Source organism: Panicum virgatum, chromosome 9N (genome assembly GCF_016808335.1).
Source record: "Panicum virgatum strain AP13 chromosome 9N, P.virgatum_v5, whole genome shotgun sequence".
NCBI classification, from domain to species: domain Eukaryota; kingdom Viridiplantae; phylum Streptophyta; class Magnoliopsida; order Poales; family Poaceae; genus Panicum; species Panicum virgatum.
Genome location: NC_053153.1, coordinates 77,452,394 through 77,470,113, shown reverse-complemented (window position 1 = coordinate 77,470,113; position 17,720 = coordinate 77,452,394). Strand labels below are relative to the sequence as shown.

The 17,720-nt window shown below is 47.4% G+C and overlaps 1 protein-coding gene across 1 annotated transcript; it reads right to left on the bottom strand.

Moving 5' to 3' along the window:
• Positions 1-8,613: 8,613 nt before the first annotated feature.
• On the bottom strand, positions 8,614-11,727 carry LOC120687762 (putative MO25-like protein At5g47540). The gene is made up of 11 exons (XM_039969786.1): positions 11,521-11,727; positions 10,706-10,873; positions 10,471-10,589; positions 10,247-10,321; positions 10,064-10,157; positions 9,800-9,859; positions 9,611-9,682; positions 9,327-9,425; positions 9,163-9,207; positions 8,948-9,053; positions 8,614-8,865 (listed from the first exon to the last, which is right to left on the bottom strand). The coding sequence occupies exons 1-11, from the start codon at positions 11,725-11,727 to the stop codon at positions 8,789-8,791; spliced, it is 1,122 nt and encodes a 373-aa protein (XP_039825720.1). The 3' UTR covers positions 8,614-8,788.
• Positions 11,728-17,720: the final 5,993 nt, after the last annotated feature.

Genomic DNA, 17,720 nt, shown 5'->3' with positions numbered 1-17,720 from the left:
CTTCTCCCTTCTTCTCTCCCTGCCGAGCACACGCAGCACGACGCCGAGCAGAGCTTGACGCCGGCCGTCCCTATACGCTGCCCAACCCACTTGCGCCGCCCCCACCGGCCACTTGCCGCTACATGCCACCGTCCTTCCTGCTTGCCTCGTCGCCCGTGCCCGCCCCGGCGAGCTGCCCTCGCCGCACACCGCCACCACCACGCCGGCCGTCCTCTCTGCTCGCTCCCCCCCCAATTGCGGCCTCTCCCTGCTCGCTCGTCCTGTCTCGCCGTGCGCCGTACCCCCTTGCCGCCTCGTCACACGCGCGCTCCCGAGCAGCTGCAGCAGAGCTCGCACGGCCGCCGCATGTCGTCCCGCCATTGGCCGCCGCCCCCTCCACTTGCCACGCTTGCGCGTCCTTCCCTGCCCGCCGCACCTCCCCGGTCATCGCCCTCCCCACTACGCGCCACCGACCACCCCTGTACGTCATCGCCTCAGCACCACCATCGGCCCCGTCATCATTAAAGCTCGCCCTCAAGCTCGCCGGCCACCACCACCGCGCCACCCTCCTCCCACCTCGTCCCGGCCTATAAATAGGCCCCTGCACTGCTCACCACCACCACGACCACCCTCGCCAGCGCTAGCCGCCTCCCCTTGCCCACAGCGCCACCGCCCCGAGCTTCTCTGCCTGCCGCCGCCCGCCGCCGTCGCGCCACCTCCATAGACCGCCTCCGCCCGAAGTAAGTAGGGGAATCGACTCCCCTGGGCCCCCTCGCGCTTTTCCCCTACTCCCCCGCCGCCGTGGCCCGTGGGCCGCCGGCCAGGCGCCCCCCTCATCCTCCCCTGTTTTGGGTCACGGGAGAGAGGAGGAAGAAGGCATTTTTGCGCAGAGCCCCCTGCCCTTCCTTCTATTCCTTTAAGAACCCTCCCCCTCTTATGTTCTTTTTCCAAATAAACCCTCCCTATTTCCCTATTTAGGAAATAACCCCTGCACCATATAAAAATAATTCCAGATAGATCCCTACCCATTTTTAGAGTAGCCCGGATATTTTCTAAAATTCCAATCAAGCCCTTGCCACCCCAAAAATAATTTCAAAGAAGCCCCTCTCTTATTTCTTTTAATGAATAAGCCCCTCCACTATATAAAATATTTATGAGTAGGTCCTTGCCTAATCTCCATAGTAGCCCGAACCTGTTCCAAAATTCTAATCAAGTCCTTTCTTAAACCCCACTCGACTATCGTGCAAACCACTCGACCGTTGTGTGTGGCAATTGCTTAGCATAAACCCCACTAGTTAGTCTGATAGTAATCAAAAGAGCTGAGAGCAACGGGTGATCAAGAAAAAGGGATAAGCTCTGTGTGACTTATGCCCCGGTTAAACCTCGGTGATGGGTCAATGACCCCTTGGTGGATCCCGTGGTGGCTAGTAAGGTCTAGCTAAGGTGGGCAATGGCTTTGTTGGGATCTACACCGACACTAAGGTGATCGTGATGTGGTACCCCACTTGTAGGTAAAGTTGCATACCTCTGCAGAGTTAAAAACTATTCGAATAGCCATGCTCACGGTATTGAGTGGGTTATGGTTTGGTCACATAACTAGCGTTTCTTCTGGGGATGGTTGGGATGACGTGTGTTGTTTTGAAAAAATGTCCGACAGCTGTGCCATGTGCTACGGCGAATGAGGAGTCCGGTAGCAACTTTTAAAATCTTGAATCCTGTGTGGATCAACCCCACCAGTTAGAAAAGAATTGTTTTAAGAAAAGCCTATTTCAAAATAAACCCTTGCATGTGTTAAAATTATCTTTCCGCAAATTAAACCCTAGCCTTATCCTTAATTTATATTGTGCATGAACTATATTTATACCCCCTCCGTGGGTGTGGTTGGACTTGCTGAGTACGTTTCTACTCACCCCTGCTTCATTTTTACAGAGGAAGACCCAGACTTTATTCCCGAGGACGTTGAGTAGGGGTTCTGTTCTACACCCAACCTTGTCTATGGATAGGGTCACCCGCAGAAAGTTTCGTATGGCGCAAGACTCTGATGACCTCTTCGTAGTTAATATCGTTATTTGGGTTTTAGTTGTTATCCTCGCGATAGTGGCGCTTCATTGCCCATTACCGCGCAGAGTTGTACGGTGATGTACCATCCGATGTAATAAATGTGTTATCAGCCTCCTGGGACTGATATTTGTATCACATTTGAGTCACCTCTTATGAGGGGACGCTTCAGGTGGTATCAGAGCCGTAGGTTGGCCGTAGGACGCGACCCCAAGGATTGAGACCCTTTTTCAAGCCTTTCCACATTAGGACTTTCCTTGTTTAACCTTTTTTTCCACACACACTAACCTGACTCTTGCCCTGTTCCAGATGGCTGATAACGGATGGAGTAATGGAATCTGCTTCGCAGAGCCTGGCTTCCCTAAGTTATTGCTACTCAGCCTGGAACGCATCGGAGTTGTGGACACACCAGAGTACATCTACCGGGAGTACAACTCCAGGGGCACCCGTCGGTGTGACGTAATGATCTTTGTGGGAAAGAGCACCCGCTATCCTGACGTGGAACCCTGGTTCATCTCCACCACTAGCTTTTGCTTCCCAGACACCTACCGAAAGGCCGCCCGAAAAGCCCTACGACGTCTGCGTGTGGTTTACAAACATCATCTTTAGCGGACTCCTATGGGATTTTTCCCGCCTACTGAAGGAAGAGGACGCTCATGGATTGCCCGGATGAGAGGACTTGGAAGGGAAGAAGAAGAACTAGAGGATACGGTCTCCCACCTATACATCTATCTCACCGGCTTGGACCAACTCTACCGCGAACAAGCGGCACAACTGAAATACCAAATCCGCAGGGGAAAAAGCAATCTAAGAGATGGAGGAACAACGGATAAGAGCCATACGAGCCGAGAATTCCCTAGCCACTCTCCAAACCCATTGGCAGAACCACGAGGCTCGCAGAGGAGCAGGTGGATGGTTAGAAGAAGAACCCGAAGAAACCCATTAGGATAAGGGTACTCAGACCGAAGATGAGGTGTTGGAGCAGTGTCTTCCACCAAAGAAGCGCCCTATCTAGATCGAGGAAGAGTCCCCATGATAGGAGAGTAGCACACCTAGGCTAGAGTCTCTATCCTAATAATCGTGTATCCATGAAAAATGTACCCCACTCTGTTGTAATAATAAGGACCATCTATCCCCTTTGTACTCAAGTATTTGTTAAAAATTTATTCACCATATCTTTGTTTTCAGATGGCTGAGGAGGAATGGACCCAGGGCATTTGCCAAGCTGCCCCCGGCTTCTCTAGCCTTTTGATCAATGCTCTGGAGAGCCTTGGTGTTTTGGAACGCCCAAGGTACTACAGCAGGGAGTACGAGCACTATGGTACCCTCCGCTGCAGGGTGATCCTAGTCATCGCCAAAAGTGACTGCTACCCCGACATCCAGCCATGGCGAGTGACTACCACCGGGTTTAGGTACCAAGACGCCTATCCTTTGGTCGTCAGGAAGGCGCTCCGTTATCTGTGCCGGATTTTCGAGGGACATCTCGCCCCTACACCAATGAGGATTTTTTCTCCGACCATCAGAATCCCAGTTTGGGAGGCTCATATGAGAAGCCTGGAATGGCGCCGTCATGAAGAGGACCCCCTGTACCAAGTGGCTACTTACCTAGCCTCGTTGGATCAGCTCTTTGACGAGCAAGCCAGCATCCTGAGGGAACAGACCCATCGAACCGAGCAAGCAGAGCTCACGATAAGAATGCATCAAATCTAGGTGGCTCAAGCCGAGGCAAGAGCCGCATCCGCGGTCAGTAGTGAAGCGGTTGCCCAAGAAAGCCTCAGGCAGGCCCGAGACCTGCGTATATAAGAATGGACCAGAAGAGGAACGCCAGTCCCAGCAATTGGAAAAACCCATGTCCTACTTGGGACGCCCATCATGGGATGGGGACCACTTTTTGGGACCCCATAAGCCCCACCCGAGAACCCTGAAGGGCCTACTGCCGCCGTTGAAGGAGAAGCTGCTGAACAACCCCTGGAAAACGGAGACCTAGAGAACGGCGAGCAGGGACTGCTCATTCCCCTGGAGGATGTGTGTTCTCTTCCATGGGGAGAACCCACTCAAGCCAATGAGTCTGCCTAAGTGCTAGTGACCGTCAAGGGATGAAGTCATGTGGTCCGAAGTTAGAGTTGTGCCCCCCTTCTTTTGGAGTTATGTACCTAGACGTGTAGTACATGTTTTGGCCTTGCCCCAGGGTTGTACCCCCTTTGCAGTAATGAAGTTGTTTGTGCTTGTTGCTTGCTAGTCTGTGTGTTTGTTGTTAGTTGGTGTGCCTTCGGCATGAGGTGGATTCTGCCATTTCAAAAATACGAACTAAATAACTTAAACGTCATTTAATCCTAATCCCAGTCTCACAAAGACTCTATCCAATCTACATATGGCTTCCCGACACGGTTCAAGAGCCTCCCATAGTCGGAACTCTGCAGCCCCTGGCGCAGGAGGACCGCAAAATGGGCACGGACAGGACCCTCTCAGAGAACAGGAAGTGAACCAGAACGAAGGAGAAGTGCCACTGCCACCACCTCCACCTGTCGGAGACCTGGCACAGGCGATAAACAATCAGACCCTCATACTGGAAGCCCTGGCCAATGCCCTCATCAATAAGCGACCACGAGAGCAGACCATGAATGACAAGCTGACAGCTTTCCTGAGAACCAAGCCACCCACCTTTGCCGGATCCAGCAACCCGTTGGAGGCAGATGACTAGATGCGTGTGATCGAAAGGAAGCTCGAGCCATTCGAATGCCAAGACCGAGACAAAGTTCTTCTGGCAGCTCACCAACTCACCGGAACTGCCTTAGCTTGGTGGGAGAATTACTGTGCCGCTGCCGAAGATGCCACCACCATCACTTGGAACGAATTTGTGAAAGAGTTCCACCGCTACCATATCCCCGCAGCCACCATGAAGCGCAAGGCGGATGAGTTTCGCGCACTACAGCAATGGAGCATGTCTGTGGAAGAATATACCTACCAGTTCATGGAACTTGCCCGCTATGCACCAGAGGAAGTGGATAAGGATGAAAAGAAGCAAGACAAGTTCAAGAAGGGATTAAGCCCAGAACTTCGGACCTTGCTTACCCCTCAGATATACCCAGACTTCAATACTCTGATGAACATGGCCATTCTCACAGAAAGGGCCAAAACTAAAGAAAGGAAAGAAAACAAGCGTAAGTTCCTGGAAAGCAAGGCCCGCCAGCAGAACTGCTTCCAGAAACCAAGAAGCTCCAGCTATACTGCACCAGGATCTCAGGCCCCAATGCAGTATAGGACCCAGTCTCAAGTGGCAGGCCCCCAGGCCCCCAACACACAGTTCAGGAACCAGAACACCATGAAAACCCCGCAGAACAATGCCAGCCAAGTCACCACTAACAACAACAATGCTAGGGCCTATTTCAACTGCCGTGAGACAGGGCATTACATTGCCAACTGCCCATATGCCAAAAACAAGCTTGCTGCATCAGCCTTCTCCAACTCGGTAAATGGGCCTAGGCCACCTATATCCGGAGCCAATCGTGTCCCCGTCGGCAGCAACGACAAGGGCAACAACAACAGCCAGCAGCCTTATGGACAAGCCCGCGTCAACCACATCAACGCGCAGGAGGCTCAGGGTGCACAAGGAGTGGTACTTGGCGAGTTTCTAGTCAGCTCAACTATGGCAATAGTATTATTTGATTCTAGAGCATCACACTCATTCATATCGTCAAGCTTCGTGGATAAGCATAAAATACCTACGGTACACTAAAAACACCCCTAATAATCCGAACGCCTAGAGATGACATCAAGTGTCAACTAGGTTGTTCACGGGTAAGGATCAATTTAAGAGGGGTAGAATTCCTAGCAGACCTAGTAGTACTTAAGTCTAAGAGAATAGATGTGATCTTTGGAATGGACTGGTTAAGCCTACATAATGGCCTCATAGGTTGTGCTGACAAGGTAGTACACCTAACCAACTCAGATGGGATGCAAGTGACCTGCCATACTCGGGAATGTGGACCAGACCCAATGGTTTTCAGTATGGATGGGAAATCCCTAGAAGGAGTTCCAGTTGTGAATGAGTACCCTGATGTTTTCCCGGAAGAACTCCCCGAAATACCACCTGACAGAGATATAGAGTTTATCATTGAACTTATCCCCGGAACCTCTCCTATTGCCAAGCGATCCTATAGGATGGCAGCCTCAGAACTAGAGGAGCTGAAGAAACAACTAGAAGAGTTACAACGAAAAGGTTTTATCAGGCCTAGTTCATCCCCGTGGGGAGTCCCAGTCCTATTTGTCAAGAAGAAGGATGGGAGTATGAGGTTGTGTGTAAATTACTGTGCACTGAATAAGGTTACCATAAAGAATAAGTACCCCTTCCCCTGGATTGATGATCTTTTTGATCAGCTAAAAGGAGCCAAGTACTTCTCCAAGATTGATCTGAGGTCAAGATATTATCAACTCAAGATTAAGAAAAGTGACATCCCAAAGACAGCTTTTGTCACCCGTTACGGGCAGTTTGAGTTTACGGTGATGTCTTTTGGACTCACTAATGCACCTGCTTATTTTATGAACCTCATGAACAAGGTGTTTATGGATGAGTTAGATAAGTTTTTTGTAGTCTTTATTGACGACATACTCATCTACTCCAAAAGTGCTCAAGAGCATGAACAACACCTAAGAGTGGTTCTGGAAAAGCTAAGAGCACATAAGCTATATGTCAAATTCAGCAAGTGTAAATTTTGGCTCGAGAAAGTAGCTTGGCAAACCACTCGACCGTTGTGTGTGGCAATGGCTTAGCATAAACCCCACTAGTTAGTCTGATAGTCATCAAGAGAGCTGAGAGCAACTGGTGATCAAGAAAAAGGGATAAGCTCTGTGTGACTTATGCCCCGGTTAAACCTCGGTGATGGGTCAATGACCCCTTGGTGGATCCCGTGGTGGCTAGTCAGGTCTAGCTAAGGTGGGTAATGGCTTTGTTGGGATCTACACCGACACTAAGGTGATCGTGCTGTGGTACCCCACTTGTGGGTAAAGTTGCACACCTCTGCAAAGTTAAAAATTATTCAAATAGCCGTGCTCACGGTATTGAGCGGGTTATGGTTTGGTCACATAACTAGCGTTTCTTCTAGGGATGGTTGGGATGGCGTGTGTTGTTTTGGAAAAATGTCCGGCAGCTGTGCCGTGTGCTAGGCGGATGAGGAGTCCGGTAGCAACTTTTAAAATCTTGGATCCTGTGTGGATCAACCCCACCAGTTAGAAAAGAATTGTTTTAAGAAAAGCATGTTTCAAAATAAACCCTTGCATGTGTTAAAATTAGCTTTTTGCAAATTAAACCCTAGCCTTATCCTTGATTTATCCTGTGCATGAACTCTTTTTATACCCCCTCCGTGGGTGTGGTTGGACTTGCTGAGTACGTTTGTACTCACCCCTGTTTAATTTTTACAGAGGAAGACCCAGACTTTATTCCCGAAGACGTTGAGTAGGGTTTTCGTTCTACACCAACCTTGCCTGTGGATAGGGTCACCCGCAGGAAGCTTCATATGGCACAAGACTCTGACGACCTCTTTGTAGTTAAGATCGTTATTTGGGTTTTAGTTATTATCCTCGCGATAGTGGCGCTTCATTGTCCATTACCACGCAGAGTTGTACGGTGATGTACCATCTGATGTAATAAATGTGTTATCAGCCTCTTAGGACTGATATTTGTATCACATTTGAGTCACCTGTTATGAGGGGACGCTTCACCCTATCCGCCCGAGTACGATGCTTGGAGGTGACTAGTTGGAATCCGTTGCCGTCGACCAGAGGGTGGGGGACTGCGGGACGGCCAGCACCAAGAGTGGCCCATGCCGAGGCCGCATGCCCCACCCCGGCGGTGGGGGAGGCCCGCGTCGATGGCCTAGAGCTGTCGACCTGTGGAAGAGTGACACCCCGGGCCACTGCAGCGGGGGCTCGTGGCGATGGCCGGGTTTGCGTCGGGTGCCGCGGAGCTGCACGACGAGTGTCAGCCATGAAGCCGTGTGCAGAGGGTGCCGACCGCCTAGACGACGGGGCGGCCACACCAGCGACCAAAGGTTCCTTCCCCTTCCCGGAGGCACGAGGAGTCGACAAGAGCACAGCCTCCTCCTCCTCTTCCTCAGAATCGGAAGACGAGATGCTGAAGCATATCCTCTCAGGCAACCTTGAGGTCCCAGCCCCGGAGGAAGGGGTGAAGGATGGGGCGGCGGGGTTGAGCATACTAGATCTGCCGCCGGGTGGGTTGGAGGCAGCCGGGCTCTCCTCAGCAGGAGGAGGAGCATCATCCCGACGCGGCGGGTGCGGGGGCTCGCCCATCACGCGGGCGAGCAGGGAGGAGGGATGCGTGGGTGGTGGCCGCCGGGACCGGAGTGGTCACCGGCGGAGGTGGGCGAGCGGTCTCGCTCTAGAGAGAGAAACTAGAGAGAGAGAGCGCTAGCACTGTGTATGCTGCTTGACCATCCGAACCCATGACCACAATGCCAAGGTTGCCGGTGTCGAGAAGCATTGCACGTTAGGCGGCCACGACCACAACACAGGCACTTAAGATAGCACTTAAGATAGCAATTAAAAACAGTGGAACACAATAAGCTGCACTGCATGGCCTCTTGATGCGCAGCTCCCCTGCGTATTCGAGAAAATTAAAATTATCAATGACCTGGAAGGCATCAGCAGCTTCACATTTCATCGATCACAAACACAGACGGTACACGAGTCACTAGCTATAGCTACTTTAATTTGCATGCGGACCCGGCTAATCTATCTAGCTGCTGTGTTTCATCGCCAACGTTAGGATCTCTGAGATGACCCTAGCTTTATCGGCCTCGAACTTCTTGTCATCTGCATCCAACATCAAATGAAATCGCTCTCGAAAATGGTTTGGTTCACTGGGTGCAGAAAAACAATCGTGGTTCAGGTTTACCTTTGTCGACGGCGGAGAAGTCTTTCAAGAACCTCAGGAGCTTGTTCTTGTTGGCGTGCAGTATACAGGTGATCTCAGACGGCTTTTCCTTGTTAACGACGAACAACTGCTTGACGGCAAGCATTTTGTTTTAAAATCATCCAGTGAAAATAGAAGTTTACAACACTACAGCAGAATGTATGGAGAGACAAGGAAGAAGTTGTCTGATGTTGTACCTTGAAGACGTGGAAAGCCTCTACTTGAATAGCTTTGCTTTGATCCTGACAGTGTGAACAAATAACAGGCTCAGATTCTGAAGTGGGACAGCACATTCAGGTACACAGAGTACTAATAATTCTAATGGTTGCGCATCTACCTTAAAATGCAAAATAAATCTTACCCTTAGAAGGTTCATTAGAATTATGAGGTGCTCTTTTGAACTAACATAGCGCGCCATCACTGCTGCGTTTGACCTTTCTAGAAGAATGTCTCGCAGGAGCTGAAAGACATACCATGTGCGTATAGAACAAATGGGATAAAATCAACAGAGTTAAATTGAATGTGGAAAAATCACAATAAAGTAAAATATCAATTTAATTATTATGGGTGCTGATTGAATGTGATGGCACATGCAAGATCGGAAGTACATAAATAGTGCTAAAATAACAAGAATAAAACACATACTTGAATGGCTTGTCTTCGAATGAAATAGTTGGAAGCAGATAATATCAATTTTGAGTTAAAATCCGCAAAGAACTGTTACATATCACAATGAACGGCAACAAAATGATTTAGAGATATTAATTAATGTAGCTTGCAAGTCACATTGTTGTATTGTACACAAAGAAACACAATTGACGGTAACAGATTTACCCAATCATAATTCTTGGAAAAGAACTCAGCGACAGTTGATTTATGCCGTGTCATGAGTTCCTGTTAAAAAAAAACAAATATCATCACTCGTCAACAACAACAACAAAAGTAATGAAAATATACGAAAATATACTATCATGCATATATATGTACCCATGAGCGTAAAACAGACAATATGATTATATTTTATCTCTATGAACAATGTTGAGAGAAAAAAACTAGAACATAATCATACAATATTTTGAAAGGTATGCACATACTCACCTTAAACGTTTTAAAGACATCAGATTGTACATTAAAGTCTGGAAACTGTACATAATCAAAGAAACTTCTAAAATGTTGAGATTCCAAAACGTACCTACAAAACAATCACTAATAAATACTAAATAAAACAAGCATATGTGAAAGTTTGATATGTCATATGACAATAAATATTATTGACCTTACCTCGCTGCAACTTGGTGGCGTATGCAATCTCTAAGTAGACTACTATAATGTATTGCAATGTCCATATTCTCGTACCTTCAAGCAGATATACTTAATTTCATTTTGTTATCTCAAAAATATAATGCACATCCATAAATTCATATAATATCAAAGTAAAACTTTTTTCCATCCATATGATTTTGAAGATTTTCAAGATGACAATGAGTTAATAACTATATCCTTACCTAGACATTAAAATATCCAAAAGATCTGAGTTAGCTTCCAAGTATTCAGAGGCGACTAATCTTGAATCAACCTTTTGCCTTTGCAAATTTGCAATTACTTGAGTAACATCTTTTTGTGTCTGAGGAAAAAGTGTAATTAGATAGAATTGATACATACCAGTATTAATTACTAGTGTTATTGGCTAGAAAAAAAATAATAGCAAGATATTTGAAAACATATAGATATTGACTATACTTCCAAGTCCAGGTGTGGAAGGCAAACAACTAGTTGACGAAAGACGTCAACATTTTTCTTGAAAAACTCTTTAGTCAGTTGCTTGCAAGCTTCGTCGCAAGGATCTTCTTCACCATTGCCATAGAGAATGACTTTCATCTCCTTGATGCTTTTGGTAAGTTCGGTCATCTACAAGCCAATAAAGATAAGGATTTAATAGCTAATTCAATACTTCCAAGAATCAATATCCATTAATTGTTAGTTTGAAACTTTTATTTTTGCACATTTCAATCAACAATAGAAAAGTCACAAGTATAGAAGGTTAAACCCCTAAATCATGCTAAAGCAATTTTCAAAAGATGCATAACGATATATAGTTAAAATTGTAATGAATGACCCACCCAGTTTGGTTATTAATATATGATGTTATATGATACTCAACTTATGGCATCCTTACATAAAATGATTCCTTATATATAATCATTTTGGTTACACAATGGTTATATATAAACATTTGTGATTTAATTATAATGGCAGTGACAAACAAAAACATATATAAAAAATACATATGGACTTTTCCATCAAGGAGTTGTTAGGGTTCAGCTTAATATTAGTCCTATGCAAGTCCAATTCAATAAACTTGTGATGTGTATCGCATGTGCAGAAGAAAGAATTGTTGACAAATCCTTCTCATTTGTGAGACTTTCCAATGCATACGGGTTCTTACTGACAGTAGCAGCACGAGAGGATGCACTGTAAACAGAAGTGAACTTTCCTGGGAAGTAGAAAATAACAATCAAATATGTGCCAATGCCCCCAGGAAAGGCGTGTGTTACCCTGTGCTCAAGCTTGGTGTCTCGCTTGCCGCCGCCGCCTGATCCTTCCTGCTGCTTGTGGTCGAGGATGTAGGTGACTAGCTCCACGACGTGCTGCACCACCTCCGGAGGAGTCCTGGGCTTGGAGCGGAACAGCCCCCCTTTCACGCGCCCGGCTCCACTCCCAGGAACCACCCCTGTCACGCACGGCCACAGGCACCCCGCCATCTCGATCGGATCGGCGAAGAAGAAGGCGGGGGGGGGGGGGGGGGGGGGGGGGGCGATCGAGCTCGCCCGGCCCGGCCGGCCGCTAGATTCCGGTCGCCGGCTGCACCGCCGCCGCCAGCACCTAAAAGGTGTCTATGATCGTTGCGGATTATGACTTGGGGACAAACAAGTGAACAACACCCTCACGGCGAGGGAACGCGGGGAGATCAGCGCCACGCCAATCGAGGGATCGCGGCGATAGAATTAATGTGGATGGACCGAAGAGGCCGGGAGCGGGGCGGCCGCGTCTGGCGAGCTGGGAGAGAGCCGGCGGCGAAGGCGGCGCGGAGAGGAGGGTGGGATCGGAAGAAATAGAAGACGACGGCGATTGCGGGGAGGCGAGGGCGAGATGTGGGTGCGGCGTGGCCTCCGCGGGTCTGTAACGTCCCCGATCAGCTGGGCGACCGCGGGTGCAATGGCCGGCTCGATCCATCTCAACATGCATGCATGCATGCGGATATACAGGTCGTGTTCAAACGGGCGCGGTTGTATATCATCACTTGAGTCGATAGGATATCTCCATCGCTCCAAGAAGCGACTCAACGCATGGTGGGTCGCATTCCAACTCAATAAATCTGATCGCAACAAGTACAGAGAGAGAAAAGATATGTATATATATATATATATGCAGATTAGACAAAATAATAATATCATCTACATGCAAACATGTTTAAAACAAAAAAATATAAATCTCGGAGGGAATATTCAAATTAAATTCCAATTGCAGCATTATATTTCTTGCATCAAGATCTTCAAAATAAGACCACACTTAACTATATTTGGAGAATTTTATTTGGAAAACATTTTTTATAAAGCTCCAACGCATGGACTATTACGAACAAATGCATATCTCTTTGTGAACAAAATATTAAACCCGACGAACAACTAATACTACACTATTGAACATCATGAATAAAAATTTAGTGCATGCATGTTGTCAGCTAAATAAGAGAGAGGCTCTGCGCATGGATATAAAAGAAGAAATCCAGAGAACAAAAAGTTATTTTTACAAACAAAAAAATAAATATAACAAACACATAATAATGTACAACGATTAAAATATTATACATCGCGAACATTTGATTGTATAGAATAGATATGAAAATAAATAACATGAATAAATGAGTTAACATCACAGAACAATTTAATCTACAAAGCGAACAAATGAGTCAACATCATGGAACAATTTAATTACAAAGCAAATAAATATTGGCGTAAAATTCAAGGAAGAAAACTGAACAAAAGGGGGGAAAGGAAGAAAGAAAAAAAAGTATGTTAAAAATGATATAAAAATAACAGAAGGAAAAATGAAATGAAAAATATGGAAGAAAAAATAATGAAAAAGAACATGAAAGAGAATGAAAAAAATGAAGAATATGTGAGGCACGCTTTCACAAGTAGCTGTAGTGTTACACAGAGAAATACTTAGAGTTTCAATTGATATAGTCTGATTCTACCTTGGGTCGTGCAGCAACAGATGGAAATAGATAAATGGATTGAATTTACACTGGCGATCCATACCATCCTTCAAGCGATGGATTCATCGTTTATAGCGCGGGCCACCATCTTTCAAACGATGGATTCATCGTTTATAGCGTGGACAATGTATAGCCTTTTCGTGTTCAGACTGTATCGTGTTTCTGCGATCTGACAAGATATCACGCTCCATCCACTCCTCTCTCGCCTCTACTGCAGCTTTGGATCGGATGAATCCTCCACCAACACGGTGCTACTTCTCGTCCTCTGGTGCGTCTGGAAAGCCAGGAACCGTATGATCTTCGACAACATCTCTCTCGGCGTGGACGGCATCATCGCGTCGATGCGTGCACACCTCCGGCTTTGGGTTTTTCGTGCTCCCCGCCGTGTCGACTCGACTCGGATTTTGCTCTGGTGCAATTCTCTTAATGATGTGACATAAACTTTAGTAGCAAACCCCTCCTCCCCCCTACTGTTCTCTCCCCTGGAGCCCGGCGCTTGCTCCAAAATACAAGTGGCCACTTGTAAACCTTGGCTGTTTCGGCAGCTTCCGATTGAATTCAAGTTCAGGTGGGCGCCTTGCCCCCCGTTGGTTCGTCGGAAAAAAATATGATATCACGTGGTGATGATGATGATGAGATCGGATATGGTCGCGTAGGTCACGGCGATTCCGTGCGATCGACGGCCTCGAGAGTTGGGCCGTGTGCACTGTCATTTAGGCTTTTAGTCTTCTCTCTGAGCACGCGCATGCGCCTTTTGTCTTCTTAGAGCATTTCCAAGAGTTCTCTATGGCTCTTTGCCATTCTTAATTTTTTAGGAAAAAAGAAAAAACAGTCTCTAATAATTTTCCATCCAACTTTCTCATCTACTAGCAATTGGCAAATTAGTCTACTTTGTGCCCATATATGCGCACGCACCCGTAGCTCCCAATCTGAACTCCGCGCGCCGCCTCCTCCGGCTGAAGTTGCGGGTCGCTGCGCGCTGGCCGCGTCGTCGCTATGGCCAGCAGCTTCCTGGATCCTCCTGCTCGATGCGTCTTGGCTTTGGCTCAGTCCTCGAGGTGTCTTGGCTTTGGCTCGAGGTCACAGCACCGCCTCGCAGGGAGCAACGGCGGCGCCTGCACGCGTAGCAAAGGTGCGGCCTGCGCGGAGAGGCGATGGCATGGCCTGCGTGGGAGCAGCCGCAGGCGCCGAGAACTAGCAGCCTCGCCGCCAAGGTCGAGAAGATGGGCATGTGCTACAGCGACGCCGGCGTCGGGAATAAGCGCAAGTAGACAATGCGGATGTACTCGCCGCCGCCGAGCCCGGGCACGATCCCGGCGACGACGCCGGACACGATCCGGCGCGGGCCACGCCACGGCACTACCGGCGAGGAGGTCGAGGACGGCGCGGCAGTGGAGGGCGGTGAGGAGAGGCACCGGCCGAGGACCACGGTCGTGGTGAGCAGAGGCACTGTGCGTCCACAATTTTTTATTGTTAAGGAGAAAAAATAGGGAATTATTGGAGATGAATATTTTTTTTCCCTTTCTATACCTATTTTGGGGTTGGCAAATAAAAAATTTAGGGAAGAAAATATGAGAAATTCTTGGAGATGCTCTTATTAGTTGGGCCGGCTGCATGGAATGGGAAAAGAAAATGATCGAGCACTTGTATTTGGCAGAATAAACACACGCACCCTGCTTCGATCAGTTCTTTGTTTGGCTCAACTTTGTCTTGGATTATTGGATAGAATCAATGGATGATGGTAGATCTTTTCGAAATACCATCGCAAGAAACTGTGATTTCATTGTGGAAAGTATAACCAAGACCCAAGAAGCAATATATGTAATATATGTGATTCATTATTCTGAACAAAAAAAAGGAAATTAAACTCTGCTACTACAAACTAAAATAGCGATGAGGAAAAGAACAAGGGAACATATCAGGTGGAAATCAAATTTTCGTGAAAACCCGTGCAAACTACGGCAAAAAAGTCGTCTAAATTCACCAAAAAAAAATTACACATGTATATGATATGATGATACAAAATCTTGTAAAATATCTTGTCCAAACTCGACTTTGTTTGTGAGATATAAAAATAATAAATTTTAACAAATCATTAAGACAGCTTTCTGGCTGAAAATTTGTTATTTTTATAGGTAACCCCACCCGGGACTAAAGGGGGCTATTTAGTCCTGGTTGAAATGTCTACCCGGGATAAAAGATTTTTTTTTGCCTACTGCCGGTTCTAATTTAGTCCCGGCTGGTAACCCCATACGAAAATAAAGGAGGCTATTTAGTCCCAGGTCCAGGGTCCAACCGGGACAAAATAGTGTAGGGTCGAGATGACGGACTAGAGGGGGGTGAATAGTCCTTTCTAAAACTAATTGCGCCGGCTAACCGAAACTTATGCGGAATTGAAACTATTCGCTTAGCCAAGACTTCACCCCTCTAACTATGACTCTAAGGCACCTCCAAAAAGGTCCTACACAAAGCAAATGGAGTGCCAAGCTAGTAAGAGCTCTTCTAACAATTCTAATGCCAAGTCATACAAGCCTAAGCACTAGTACTTCACAAACCGGGGGAGCTCCTACACAATTCTAATGAGCAAAAGCACAAAGCCAAACCTAAGCTCACTAGATGCTCAAGGACAAGGATACACAATCCAAATCCAAGAGCTCAACTTGCTTAGCTACACAATCTAAGCAAGAGCCACTAATTAAGCTACACAAGCTAACTAGTTACACTAGCATCTCTACTTCTAGCTACACAAGCAAGAAGATGATTAGCAAGCTACACAAGCTAACTAATCACTAGAGAGCAACTACACAAACACAAGATATAGATGAATGTAAACACAAGACTTGTGATTTGGAGAATGCAAACCACCAAGAACAGTAGACAAGATTGACACGGTGATTTTTATCCCGAGATTCACTTGGTTGCCACCAAGCTACTCCCCGTTGAGACAAGCTCCAAGGTTGCCACCGATCCTCTTGCTAGTGGTGACTCTCAAGTCACACTCTCCCACGTGGAGTGCTCACACCGAGCTCTAGCACATGATCCGGCCGAACCACTTGTTGCTCTTCACGTCTCGCTCAACTAGAGTTGCTCTTCGCGGCTCCCCGCGGGGTGAGCACAATACCCCTCACAATGTCTTCTCCGGAGCACCACACAATCTTCTTGCGGGCTTCAACGGAGCCTCTTGCCACCAAGCCGTCTAGGAGATGGCAACCTCCAAGATTAACAAGCACACCGGCTTGCAACACGATCACCTAGTGCCACTCGATGCAAACTCTCAAAGCAATCGTACTAGAATCGCTCTCTCACTCGATCGGATGATTACTATCAAGTTAGAGTGAGTAGAGGGCTCTCAAGCACTCTCACACATGGACACCAAGTCCCCAAGGTGCTCAGCACCTTCAAATGGCCGGCCACACCCTCTATTTATAGAGGGATGCCCCAAACTAGCCGTTACACTCAAATCCCGTAAAAACAGAGTTTTCGCGGACTGTCCGCCTCACAAAAACCGGACTGTCCTCCATTCAAAACCAACGGCTAGAACTGCAATGATTATGTGTCAGAGTCGACTGTTAGAGCCCCGGGCGGACTGTCCGCACCCCTGGGGCGGACCGTCCGCGGTTCAAAACTTCGAACCAACCGATTTGCAAACGTCTCTGACTAAATCTGGAAGTGACCGACGGACTGTCCGCTCCCCAGGGGCGGACTGTCCGCCGTTCAAAACGTGAGCATACACAAAAACCGCAGTGTTTGTCCCAGAATTTTCGGTAGGAGGCGGACCGTCCTCCCCTAAGGACCGGACGGTCCGCAGTTCATTTTGGACACCCAAGACAGAACTACCAAGTTTCTGCGTCCGTTTCAGCTTTTAAAGGCGGACCGTCCGCCCCCATGGACCGGATGGTCCGTAGTTCATTTTGGACCACCAACAGAGCCAAAAAACGGTTCTGTTCGAGCTCATCCGAGATAACGGCGGACCGTCCGCCCCCCTTTAGCGGACCGTCCGTAGGTATATTTCCAGCAGAAATGTACATCGGTAAAACGGTCATAACTCTTAGCTCCGAAGTCCAAAGTAGGTGATCTTGGACTCTATGGAAAGCTAATTCAGAGGGCTACACAACCCAACTGAATACTTGATCCAAAACACAATGGATCAAAGCAGTATTCCACTCCAAGAGACCACCTAATTTCCGGAGAAAACAGAAAAACCTTTCTTGCTTCCCAAAGTTGATCAACATCAACTCCAACTCTTTCTCCTTTGTAAATGTGCCAACACAATCACGTGAACAACACCATGTGCATGTGTGTTAGCATTTCACAAACATTTTCAAAGGATTTTCACTTGATCTCACCACGCCACTCGATCCTAGCAATATCGCAATGTTAGATCGCTCAAGTGGCACTAGATGACCGATATGCAAACAAGTTTGCCCCTCTTGATAGTACGGCCATCTATCCTAAATCCGGTCATGCACTTCTCTA